Consider the following 13520-nt stretch of genomic DNA (forward strand, 5'->3'; position numbering starts at 1 on the left):
CTTGCGTGGACTGACCAGCAATCGGTTGTGACCTTCACAACGCCAACTTGCAGACGGTTTTCACAAACAGATTTACTCACCCATTGAATTGGCCACAGGGAGAGAGCCAATGTACTGCACGTTAAACCTCTGCACAGACTGCCGAACTGCCCCCAGGAGATCCACTGGAACAGAAAGGGAGACGGGTGGTCACAGAGAGTTGGTGTATTCATGCCATCACGGACTGTACCTGTAACCTCATCCCACAACCCATGTGTGCTCTTCGCTCGTGTGCCAGCTCGTGTGCCAGCTCTGCCCGTCGCAGGCGTGCCTCTGGGTCGGAGTTCTCAAGTTCTGCTCCAGCACAGAAACACAGGCCGACATTCCAGTGCTGCGGTGCCGTTATCCAGGTGAGGCATTAAAACCGAGATGGGAGCGAACAATCCCGTCGCGCTCCCCCCAGTATCCCAGCCAATATTTATCCCTCAATCACATCACTGAAAACAGATGACCTGATCATTGTCACACTGCTGTTTGCGGGCAAAGTAACTGATGCCTTTCCGACATCTCAACAATGTCTCGCCTTCAAAAGTATCTCTTTATTGGCCGTAAGACACTTTGGGATATCACGGTGTCACAGTGGTTAGCACCGTTGCTTCACAGCTCCAGGGTCCCGGGTTCGATTCCCGGCTTGGGTCACTGTCTGTGCGGAGTCTGCACGTTCTCCCCGTGCCTGCGTGGGTTTCCTCCGGGCGCTCCGGTTTCCTCCCACAAGACCCAAAAGACGTGCTGTTAGGTGAATTGGACGTTCTGAATTCTCCCTCAGTGTACCTGAACAGGCCCCGGAGTGTGGTGACTAGGGGATTTTCACAGTAACTTCATTGCAGTGTTAATATAAGCCTACTTGTGACAATAATAAAGATTATTATCTGATGGTTGTGAATATATAAATGCAAGTCTTTATTTCCTTTTTAACCCTACCACGTATTCCATCCCACCTATTTATCCCACTGAGCGATCATTCCATTAAAATATTCTCTGATTTCCAATGCTTTAGGATCTACATCCTTTTTCATGTTTCCACTGTTCCCCTCCAGCTCCTTTTTTGCGTCTCCAGAACCTCCCTCCTCAGTTTCAACCCCAGCCCAGCAGCACAGGGACCATTGTGTCACACGCATTGTTTGATCATTGTGGCCGTTACCTGTGTCCATATCGCTGATGCTGATTCCCAAACAGAGCATTCTCAATTTCCATCGCTCCACCATTGGCCGTGCCTTCAGTTCCCTGGGGCACGAAGCTCTGGAATTCCCACCCTAAACCTCGCCTCCTCCCTCTCCTATAAAATGTGTCTAAAACCAATGGTGGGATTTCCCGGCCATCCTGCAGCTTATTTGCCGCTGCCGACCCGCCATTGTCCGACAGCGCAATCTCGCAGTCCCGGCGAAGTCTACAGCGTTTTACGTGCCCCACGCCCTCCATCCCCGGGGGAACGTGTCTCGGGGATCGTCATCGGTGGGACTGAAAGATCCTACCGACAGGAAGGGCCGGAGAATTTCGACCAATATCTTTGGTCAAGCTTTGGTCATTTGCCCTAATACGTGTGTCGCCTGCCCTCTGTTATATGTCAATATTTAATCCTTTGACTCCTCATCTCATGCCAACAGCCCGCTTCTGTCTATCCTGTCCCATCCTAAGCACTTCATAGAGTTTACAGTGCAGAAGGAGGCCATTCGGCCCATCGAGTCTGCACCGTCTCTTGGAAAGAGCACCCTACTCAAGCCCACACCTCCACCCTATCCCCATAACCCAGTAACCCCACCCAACACTAAGGGCAATTTTGGACACTAAGGGCAATTTTGGACATGGCCAATCCACCTGACCTGCACATCTTTGGACTGTGGGAGGAAACCGGAGCACCCGGAGGAAACCCACGCACACACGGGGAGGATGTGCAGACTCCGCACAGACAGTGACCCAAGCCGGGAATCGAACCTGGGACCCTGGAGCTGTGAAGCAATTGTGCTAACCACTATGCTACCGTGATGCCCTACTGAGCAGTGCTGCCCGTGCTGGACTGAGCACTTCTAATCACATCACCCCGCCATAGGGGAGGCAGTGGCGTTGTGGTATTGTCGCTGGCCCAGTGACCCAGAGTAATCTTCTAGGGATCTGGGATTGAATCCCACAATGGCAGATGGTGAAATTTGGATTCAATAAAAATAGAATAATGACTGTAAATCAATCATCGTAAACCCCAGACCTTTTACTAATGTCCTTTAGGGAAGGAAATCCGCCGTCCTTACCCGGTCTGGCCTACATGTTACTCCAGACCCACAGCAATGTGGTTGCCTCTGAAATGGCCCAGCTCAGTTCAAGGGTGATTAATGCTGCCCCAGCTAGTGAAGCCCACATCCCATATCAGAGTTTTAAAAAAATTACATTGTTCTGTCACAGGGGAAAGAGTCCAATTTATTTTCCAGAGCCAGCAGAAATGGGCCTTTGACAAGGTGCCGCATAGGATACTGTGAAATAAGTTAAGAGCCCATGGTGTTCAGGGTAAGATCCTGGCATGGATAGAGGATTGGCTAACTGGCAGAAGGCAGAGAGTGAGGATAATGGGGTCTTTTTCAGGATGGCAGCCGGTGACTAGTGGTGTGCCTCAGGGGTCGGTGCTGGGACCACAACTTTTCACAATATACATCAATGATCTGGAAGAAGGAACTGAAGGCACTGTTGCTAAGTTTGCAGATGATACAAAGATCTATAGAGGGGCAGGTAGTGTTGAGGAAGCAGGGGGGCTGCAGAAGGACTTGGACAGGCTAGAAGAGTGGGCAATGAAGTGGCAGATGGAATACAATGTGGGAAAGTGTGAGGGTATGCACTTCGGAAGGGGAATTGGAGGCATGGACTATTTTCTAAATGGAGAAATACTTAGGAAATCAGAAGCACAAAGGGACTTGGGATTCCTTGTTCACGATTCTCTTAAGGTTAACGTGCAGGTTCAGTCGGCAGTTAGGAAGGCAAATGCAATGTTAGCATTCATGTCGAGAGGGCTAGAATACAAGAGCAGGGATGTACTTCTGAGGCTATATATGGCTCTGGTCAGACCCCATTTGGAGTATTGTGAGCAGTTTTGGGCCCCGTATCTAAGGAAGGATGTGCTGGTCTTGGAAAGGGACCAGAGGAGGTTCACAAGAATGATCCCTGGAATGAAGAGCTTGTCGTATGAAGAATGGTTGAGGACTCTGGGTCTGTACTCGTTGGAGTTTAGAAGGATGAAACTTACAGGATACTGCGAGGCCTGGATAGAGTGGACGTGGAGAGGATGTTTCCACTTGTAGGAAAAACTAGAACCAGAGGACACCATCTCAGACTAAAGGGGCGATCCTTTAAAACAGAGATGAGGAGGAATTTCTTCAGCCAGAGGGTGATGAATCTGTGGAATTCTTTGCCGCAGAAGGCTGTGGAGGCCAAATCACTGAGTGTCTTTAAGACAGAGATAGATAGGTTCTTGATTAATAAGGGGATCAGGGGTTATGGGGAAAAGGCAGGAGGGGATGAGAAAAATATCAGCCATGATTGAATGGCGGAGCAGACTCGATGGGCCGAGTGGCCTAATTCTGCTCCTACGTCTTCTGGTCTAATGAGCCGACTGGCCTTCAATTTGTTATATCATTCTTATATTCCAAAGAATCCATACAATCTCTACAGCACAGGAGGCCATTTGGCCAACTGAGTCTGTTCCGACCATCCGAAGGAGCACCCTACCTAGGCCACTTCCCCGCCAAGCCTTGTAACCCCACCTATATTTGGACATCTTTGGCATATCTATGGACACTAAGGGGCAATTTAGAATGGCCAACCCACTTAACCTGCTCATCTTTGGACTGTGGGAGGAAACTGGAGGAAGCCCACGCAGACACGGGGAGAACGTGCAAACTCCACACAGTCACCCGAAGCTGGAATTGAACCCGGGTCCCTGGCGCTGTGAGGCAGCAGTGCTAACCACTGTGCCATTGTGACGCCCGTGCATTCATGCAAGAGTTTACAAAGTAGATGCTCTACACAGTGTTCTTCAAAGTTGGGGGCATGACCCGCGGGTGGGTCGCGGGCGGGTGTCGGGAGGGTCGCGGAGCCGTTGTCCACGGCGCTCCCGATCGCGCAAATCCCCGCGCAGCAGCCAGCTTTTCATAACGTCGGCTGCAAGCGGCCGCGAACATGTTAAAAAAAAAATGTGGCCGCTTTGCACATGCGCGGACGATGATCGGGCACGCATGCACAGTGCGGCCGCTATTTTTTTAAACGGTTGCAGCTTTTTGTTTTACAAGTTCTGGAGTGGTTTTTATTTTATTCATTTAATTTTTATTTTTTTCATTTATTTTATTCATTTTTTTAAAAAAAAGTTCGGGGGGGTGTTTATTTGATAAAATTTTACAGGAAACAAATGCAGAACTTTGGACAGATGGAGACTCCATACTTTTCGACACCGGAAGGCTTCACCTTCACCCAACAGGTTCCATTGGAGGAGCGTGTACGAGGACCAAAGGGACCCAATACCATTTCCTCCATTTTTATCAGCAGCAAACAAGGTAGAGAAAATGGTGGGTCGCGAAGGTCGGCCGGGTTGGGTCGCGAAGGTCGGCCGGCGTGGGTCGCGACGGTCGGCCGGGTTGGGTCGCGCAGTTCGGACGGGTTGGGTCCCGTAGGTCGGCCGGGTTGGGTCGCGAAGGTCGGCCGGGTTGAGTCGCGAAGGTCGGCCGGCGTGGGTCGCGACGGTCGGCCGGGTTGGGTCGCGCAGTTCGGACGGGTTGGGTCCCGTAGGTCGGCCGGGTTGGGTCCTGAAGGTCGGCCGGGTTGGGTCGCGAAGGTCGGCCGGGTTGAGTCGCGAAGGTCGGCCGGCGTGGGTCGCGACGGTCGGCCGGGTTGGGTCGCGCAGTTCGGACGGGTTGGGTCGCGAAGGTCGGCCGGTTGGGTCCCGAAGGTCGGACGGGTTGGGTCCCGAAGGTCGGCCGGGTTGGGTCCCGAAGGTCGGCCGGGTTGGGTCCCGAAGGTCGGCCGGGTTGGGTCGCGGAGGTCGGCCGGGTTGGGTCCCGAAGGTCGGCCGGGTTGGGACGCGCAGGTCGGCCGGGTTGGGTCCCGAAGTTCGGCCGGGTTGGGTCGCGAAGGTCGGCCGGGTTGGGTCGCGAAGGTCGGCCGGGTTGGGTCCCGAAGGTCGGCCGGGTTGGGTCCCGAAGGTCGGTCGGGTTGGGTCCCGAAGGTCGGCCGGGTTGGGACGCGGAGGTCGGCCGGGTTGGGACGCGGAGGTCAGCCGGGTTGGGTCGCGGAGGTCGGCCGGGTTGGGACGCGGAGGTCGGCCGGGTTGGGTACTGAAGGTCGGCCGGGTTGGGTCCCGAGGGTCGGCCGGGTTGGGTCCCGAAGGTCGGCCGGGTTGGGTCCTGAAGGTCGGCCGGTTGGGTCCTGAAGGTCGGCCGGTTGGGTCCCGAAGGTCGGCCGGTTGGGTCCTGAAGGTCGGCCGGTTGGGTCCTGAAGGTCGGCCGGTTGGATCCCGAAGGTCGGCCGGTTGGGTCCCGAAGGTCGGCCGGGTTGGGTCCCGAAGGTCGGCCGGGTTGGGTCCCGAAGGTCGGCCGGGTTGGGTCCCGAAGGTCGGCCGGGTTGGGTCCCAAAGGTCGGCCGGGTTGGGTCCTGAAGGTCGGCCGGGTTGGGACGCGGAGGTCGGCCGGGTTGGGACGCGGAGGTCGGCCGGGTTGGGACGCGAAGGTCGGCCGGGTTGGGTCCCGAAGGTCGGCCGGGTTGGGTCGCGGAGGTCGGCAGGGTTGGGACGCGAAGGTCGGCCGGGTTGGGTCGCGGAGGTCGGCCGGGTTGGGTCGCGGAGGTCGGCCGGGTTGGGTCCTGAAGGTCGGCCGGGTTGGGACGCGGAGGTCGGCCGGGTTGGGTCCCGAGGGTCGGCCGGGTTGGGTCGCGAAGGTCGGCCGGGTTGGGTCCCGAAGGTCGGCCGGGTTGGGTCGCGAAGGTCGGCCGGGTTGGGTCCCGAAGGTCGGCCGGGTTGGGTCCCGAAGGTCGGCCGGGTTGGGACGCGAAGGTCGGCCGGGTTGGGTCGCGAAGGTCGGCCGGGTTGGGTCCCGAAGGTCGGCCGGGTTGGGTCGCGAAGGTCGGCCGGGTTGGGTCGCGAAGGTCGGCCGGGTTGGGACGCGGAGGTCGGCCGGGTTGGGTCCTGAAGGTCGGCCGGGTTGGGTCGCGAAGGTCGGCCGGGTTGGGACGCGAAGGTCGGCCGGTTTGGGTCCTGAAGGTCGGCCGGGTTGGGTCGCGGAGGTCGGCCGGGTTGGGACGCGAAGGTCGGCCGGGTTGGGTCGCGAAGGTCGGCCGGGTTGGGACGCGGAGGTCGGCCGGGTTGGGTCCCGAAGGTCGGCCGGGTTGGGACGCGGAGGTCGGCCGGGTTGGGTCCCGAAGGTCGGCCGGGTTGGGTCGCGGAGGTCGGCCGGGTTGGGTCCCGAAGGTCGGCCGGGTTGGGTCGCGGAGGTCGGCCGGGTTGGGTCCCGAAGGTCGGCCGGGTTGGGTCCCGAAGGTCGGCCGGGTTGGGACGCGGAGGTCGGCCGGGTTGGGTCGCGAAGGTCGGCCGGGTTGGGTCGCGAATGTCGGCCGGGTTGGGTCGCGAAGGTCGGCCGGGTTGGGTCGCGGAGGTCGGCCAGGTTGGGACGCGGAGGTCGGCCGGGTTGGGACGCGAAGGTCGGCCGGATTGGGACGCGGAGGTCGGCCGGGTTGGGTCGCGAAGGTCGGCCGGGTTGGGTCGCGAAGGTCGGCTGGGTTGGGTCGCGAAGGTCGGCCGGGTTGGGTCCCGAAGGTCGGCCGGGTTGGGTCCCGAAGGTCGGCTGGGTTGGGACGCGGAGGTCGGCCGGGTTGGGTCGCGAAGGTCGGCCGGGTTGGGTCGCGAAGGTCGGCCGGGTTGGGTCGCGAAGGTCGGCCGGGTTGGGTCGCGAGGGTCGGCCGGGTTGGGTCGCGAAGGTCGGCCGGGTTGGGTCCCTAAGGTCGGACGGGTTGGGTCGCGAAGGTCGGCCGGGTTGGGTCGCGAAGGTCGGCCGGGTTGGGTCGCGAGGGTCGGCCGGGTTGGGTCGCGAAGGTCGGCCGGGTTGGGTCCCGAAGGTCGGCCGGGTTGGGTCGCGAGGGTCGGCCGGGTTGGGTCGCGAAGGTCGGCCGGGTTGGGTCCCGAAGGTCGGACGGGTTGGGTCGCGAAGGTCGGCCGGGTTGGGTCGCGAGGGTCGGCCGGGTTGGGTCGCGAGGGTCGGCCGGGTTGGGTCGCGAAGGTCGGCCGGGTTGGGTCGCGAAGGTCGGCCGGTTGGGTCGCGAAGGTCGGCCGGGTTGGGTCCCGAAGGTCGGACGGGTTGGGTCGCGAAGGTCGGCCGGGTTGGGACGCGGAGGTCGGCCGGGTTGGGTCGCGAAGGTCGGCCGGGTTGGGTCCTGAAGGTCGGCCGGGTTGGGTCACGAAGGTCGGCCGGGTTGGGACGCGGAGGTCGGCCGGGTTGGGTCGCGAAGGTCGGCCGGGTTGGGTCCCGACGGTCGGCCGGGTTGGGTCGCGAAGGTCGGCCGGCGTGTGTCGCGAACGTCGGCCGGGTTGGGTCGCGACGGTCGGCCGGGTTGGGTCCCGACGGTCGGCCGGGTTGGGTCCCGAAGGTCGGCCGGGTTGGGACGCGAAGGTCGGCCGGGTTGGGTCCCGACGGTCGGCCGGGTTGGGTCCCGAAGGTCGGACGGGTTGGGTCCCGACGGTCGGCCGGGTTGGGTCCCGAAGGTCGGTCGGGTTGGGTCCCGAAGGTCGGCCGGGTTGGGACGCGGAGGTCGGCCGGGTTGGGTCGCGAAGGTCGGCCGGGTTGGGACGCGGAGGTCGGCCGGGTTGGGTCGCGAAGGTCGGCCGGGTTGGGACGCGGAGGTCGGCCGGGTTGGGTCGCGAAGGTCGGCCGGGTTGGGTCGCGAAGGTCGGCCGGGTTGGGACGCGGAGGTCGGCCGGGTTGGGTCGCGAAGGTCGGCCGGGTTGGGTCCTGAAGGTCGGCCGGGTTGGGTCACGAAGGTCGGCCGGGTTGGGTCCCGAAGGTCGGCCGGGTTGGGTCGCGAAGGTCGGCCGGGTTGGGACGCGGAGGTCGGCCGGGTTGGGTCGCGAAGGTCGGCCGGGTTGGGTCCTGAAGGTCGGCCGGGTTGGGTCACGAAGGTCGGCCGGGTTGGGTCGCGAAGGTCGGCCGGGTTGGGTCGCGAAGGTCGGCCGGCGTGTGTCGCGAAGGTCGGCCGGGTTGGGTCGCGACGGTCGGCCGGGTTGGGTCCCGAAGGTCGGACGGGTTGGGTCCCGACGGTCGGCCGGGTTGTGTCCCGAAGGTCGGCCGGGTTGGGTCGCGAAGGTCGGCCGGGTTGGGTCCTGAAGGTCGGACGGGTTGGGTCCTGAAGGTCGGCCGGGTTGGGTCACGAAGGTCGGCCGGGTTGGGTCACGAAGGTCGGCCGGGTTGGGTCCTGAAGGTCGGCCAGGTTGGGTCCCGACGGTCGGCCGGGTTGGGTCGCGAAGGTCGGCCGGGTTGGGTCGCGAAGGTCGGCCGGGTTGGGTCCCGAAGGTCGGCCGGGTTGGGTCGCGAAGGTCGGCCGGGTTGGGTCGCGAAGGTCGGCCGGGTTGGGTCGCGAAGGTCGGCCGGGTTGGGTCGCGAAGGTCGGCCGGGTTGGGTCCCGACGGTCGGCCGGGTTGGGTCGCGAAGGTCGGCCGGATTGGGTCGCGAAGGTCGGCCGGGTTGGGTCGCGACGGTCGGCCGGTGTGGATCGCGAAGGTTGGCCGGTTGGTAAAAATGGGTCCCCGGAAAAAAAGTTTGAAGAACACTGCTCTACATGTCAATGATGCCGTTACCGTGTACACAGAGCCTCAATCAGAGTCTTACTTACCTTCATTTTAACCCCACTTAACACCACCGCCCTTGATTTACACTGGACACATTTCATATTGTTACACAGCCTAAGGCTCCAAATAATTGGGGCTTTTATTGGGGGAACGACACAGATTACGGCGTGAGATGGTAGAAGTGTTTAAAACGCTGAAATAAATGGGCCAAAGTAGATAGAAGCAGTCTTTATACATGGATAGGGTGGGTAGAGAGGGATACGGCACAAGGAGGTAGGTGCTGAGGATTTTGACCGGTACAGGCTTGGAGGGCTGAAGGGCCTGTTCCTGCGCTGTTTGGTCTTTGTTCTCTTTGTCCAGATAGTTTCTAATCCTTGAAGAGTGAAAAATTAGCAGCCGTGGATACAAGATTAAATGTAAGGGTCTTAGAACGCAGTATGAGTTAAACCTTTCCGTGCACAGAGTTGTGAGGCTGAGGGATCATCTCCGGAGTTAGTAGTTGAGGCAGAAATTAAATCAACATTCAAGATTTACTCTGAAGCCTTGTGAAGGGCTATTTTCAAATCCTTCTTGAATATTGACATTATTTAGAAGCCATCAGCCTACCAGCTTCTCTTGGCTCCTGCTGATAGGTCGCTGATTCAAAACACTCCTTGAAAAAGACCCAGTGAGGAACAAAGGATCAGGGTATGGGAAATGTCACATTGTATTCAGATGGACAGCGAACTGTCCATCCTCAAATCCAATTCCAGAGACGTAATGGGGTCGATACAGAGTGAGGGTGGGGGTCATGACTTCAGGTCTGAGATTTGTGTCGTTGATAATATGTGGATAATTTCACTATTCCGGTGCCACCCCCGAAGAAGACATTGGTCCATCTGTAAGCTTGGCAAAGTACTGCAACGATTTGCCATTACCCCTTGCAGTATCGCTGACCAGGAATCTCTCCCAATCTTACCGCCTGCTGTCAGGCGTAATGGAAGGATTTACAGGCTGATATTCAACCTGTTTGGCAACGTTATGAATGCACCTTCCGTGGCCTCCAAATCCTGGAATAGATTCATAGAATCATACAATATAGAAAAGGCCCCTCGACCCCATCAAGCCTGCCCGAGAAAAAAAAAATGATTCTAACCTGCACTAATCCCACTTAGAACATAGAACATAGAACAGTACAGCACAGAACAGGCCCTTCGGCCCTCGATGTTGTGCCGAGCATTGTCCGAAACCAAGATCAAGTTATCCCACTCCCCGTCATTCTGGTGTGCTCCATGTGCCTATCCAATAACCGCTTGAAAGTTCCTAAAGTGGCCGACTCCACTATCACAGCAGGCAGTCCATTCCACACCCTAACCACTCTCTGAGTAAAGAACCTACCTCGGACATCCCCCCTATATCTCCCACCCCGAACCTTATAGTTATGTCCCCTTGTAACAGCTACATCCACCCGAGGAAATAGTCTCTGAACGTCCACTCTATCTATCCCCCTCGTCATCTTATAAACCTCTATTAAGTCGCCTCTCATCCTCCTCCGCTCCAAAGAGAAAAGCCCTAGCTCCCTCAACCTTTCCTCATAAGACCTATCCTGCAAACCAAGCAGCACCCTGGTAAATCTCCTTTGCACCCTTTCCAATGCTTCCACATCGTTCCTATAGTGAGGTGACCAGAACTGCACACAATACTCCAAATGTGGTCTCACCAGGGTCATGGATAGTTGCACTTGGCCCATAGCCTTGACTGTTGTGACATTGGAAGTGCACATCCAAGGGTTTCTTAAAGATTGTAACGTTTCCTGCCCGTTCTACCCTCCCAGGCAGTGCATTCCAGACTCCCACCACCCTCTGGGTGGAAACACGTTTCCTCACATCCCCTCTAAACCACCTGCGTTTCACCTTAAAACTATGCCCCCTTGCTACTGACTCTTCAAATAAGGGGCACAGCTGCTTCCTATCCACCCTGCCCATGCCCCTCAGCTTTTACACAATCAGCTCACCCCTCAGCCTTCTTCGCTCCAAGGAAACAACCCGAGCCTTTCCACCCTCTCTTCATACTTAAAATGTTCCATCCCAGGCAACAGCCTGGTGAATCTCCTCTGCACCCTCTCCACTGCAATCGCCTCCTTCCGATAGTGCGGTGACCAGAACTACACACAGCACTCCAGCTGTTTTAACCAATTGTCATAATATACACCAGTATATCATGGTGCAGACACACACACTGATGGACACACAGCAAGACCAATCAACACACACAACACCGCAGCCAATCACCAGTTAGAGCACACTCACTATAAAGACAGAGGGCATCAGTTTTCCTGCTCATTCGGGATGCAGCCTCTTAGAAGGACAGAGCTTACAGCACAGAGCCTCACCATGTGCTGAGTGCATGGACTGGTTAGGACAGGCATAGGTCTTTAGTTTAATCTAACATCGTGTTAACCCACAGTGAAAGTATGTTCAACAGTTTCTAACTTAATCAAATAGTGTTGCACTATTTTAAGTGTTGGTGGCCTGTATGTGTTCCACGGATCCAGAGCACCCAACACATCATGATACCAGGAGTTGAGGGATGTTAGAACTTCTTAGACCTACCTGCAAGTGATCTGCCTTCCACCAGGATACAGCCATCCTGCAAAATGGACAGCGTCCGCCCGCCGCTCCGCATCACCGGTAACCTAGGGGCCAACTGGAAGATAGTCAAACAATGCTTCCAGCTCTACCTTGAAGCCACAGACCGGGAAGCTGCCTCAGACACCAGGAAGATCGCTCTCTTCCTATCCACGGCCGGGGAACATGCCATCCATATTTTCAATTCTCTCAATTTTGCTGATGGTGAAGATAAATCAAAATTCAAGACGGTCCTCCTTACGTTTGACACTCACTGCAACATCGAGGTGAATGAAAGTTTCGAGCGCTATGTGTTCCAATAGCGTTTGCAGGGTAAGGATGAACCTTTCCAGTCCTTTCTCACCCACCTCTGCATCCTTGCGCAGTCCTGTAATTACGGGGCCCACCTCCGACTCCATGATACGCGACCAGATCGTTTTCAGTGTTCAGTGTCGGACCCCCTTAGCCAGCAGCTCCTCAAGGTAAAGCAGCTCACCCTAGCGACCGCCATCGAGACCTACGTGCTACACGAACACGCCACTAGTCGGTATTCCCACATCAAAGCGGCTGAAATGGCGCGGCAAGGTCCCCACGAGGCAGAACGGGTCCAAGCAATCGAGCAACTCCAGGGCCTCAGCCTGGATGAGGGCGGCCATTTTGTGCGCTTTTCGCGGACTCCCGCGCCTGTGCGCACCGAACGAGGGGACGGCGACGAACGTACTGCGCAGGCGCGCACCACGTACGACTGCACCGCGCATGCGCAGTGGCACAGCGAACGTACTGGCGCTACAACGCGCGGCAATTGTGGCTCCGCCCACTTAAAGCGGCAATGCCCTGCCAAATCCCGACAATGCCTGAGATGTGGCAAACTTGGCCACTATGCTGCTTTATGCAGATCAGCTCAGCCTGCCAACTCATATCGCTCCAGCCAGCCTCGCAGGAATGTCCGGACCATTCAACCCACGGTCACCGAGTCCGATGCGGACCTGCTACCCGATATTGCCACCGAGGACCCGAAGGCGCCTTTTCGAGTCGGTATCATTACAAAAAACAGGGTGTTCCTGAAGCAAAGAATCCAGCCTCTATCGGTATACAGCATCGATCCAGACGATGAGTGGTGTGCCACCCTTATGGTCAACCGGTCCCAAATACGATTCCGCCTGGACACTGGTGCCTCAGCCAATCTCATTGCACGGTCCGATCTCCAAAGCCTTTGTGTCAATCCAACCATTCTCCCATCAGCCTGCCAGCTATTAGATTATAATGGCAATGCCATTGCTGCCAGCGGCTCATGCCAACTTGAAGTGACGCACAGGTCACGCAAAGCCATCCTGCCCTTTGAAATCGCGGGCTCCTCGAAAGCCTCCCTGCTTGGCGCGCAGGCGTGCTAGCTGCTGAACCTAGTTCAGAGAGTTCACCTTCTCTCTCCTGCTGACGTGTCTGCCTTTCAGGACATCGACTTCAGGGCGCAACTCGATGCCATTATCAACCAGTACCTCAACGTCTTCGAGGGCATGGGCATGCTCCCGTACACCTACAAGATTTTATTAAAACAGAATGCCAGGCCTGTGGTGCACGCACCTCGCAGGGTCCCAGCACCCCTTAAGGACCGCCTCAAGCAGCAGCTGCAGGACCTCCAGAACCAAGGAGTGATTTCCAAAGTCACGGAACCGACCGACTGGGTCAGTTCCATGGTATGTGTAAAAAAGCCTTCCGGCGAATTGAGAATTTGCATTGATCCTAAGGATCTAAATCGCAATATCATGAGGGAGCATCATCCAATTCCCAAGCGCGAAGAGCTCACATGTGAGATGGCTCGCGCCAAGCTCTTCACCAAACTCGACGCCTCAAAAGGATTCTGGCAAATCCAGCTCGATAAATTCAGCAGGAAACTTTGCACATTCAATACCCCCTTTGGCAGATATTGTTACAACAGGATGCCGTTTGGGATCATATCTGCATCAGAAGTGTTCCATAGGATTATGGAACAAATGATGGAAGGCATTAAAGGTGTTCGTGTCTATGTCGATGACATAATCATTTGGTCTACCACCCCGCAGGAGCATGCTAGTCGC

The 13520-nt window shown here is 57.2% G+C and overlaps 1 protein-coding gene across 1 annotated transcript in view; it reads right to left on the bottom strand.

Moving 5' to 3' along the window:
- Window positions 1–13520, bottom strand: part of apbb3 (amyloid beta (A4) precursor protein-binding, family B, member 3) — a 177111-nt gene that overhangs the window by 15103 nt on the left and 148488 nt on the right. Inside the window, exon 9 of the mRNA XM_072512744.1 lies at window positions 81–164. Coding sequence (XP_072368845.1) covers window positions 81–164 — 84 coding nt within the window. The remainder of the gene's footprint in view (window positions 1–80; window positions 165–13520) is intronic.

The sequence above is a fragment of the Scyliorhinus torazame genome, chromosome 7 (genome assembly GCF_047496885.1).
Source record: "Scyliorhinus torazame isolate Kashiwa2021f chromosome 7, sScyTor2.1, whole genome shotgun sequence".
In the NCBI taxonomy this organism is placed as follows: Eukaryota; Metazoa; Chordata; class Chondrichthyes; order Carcharhiniformes; family Scyliorhinidae; genus Scyliorhinus; species Scyliorhinus torazame.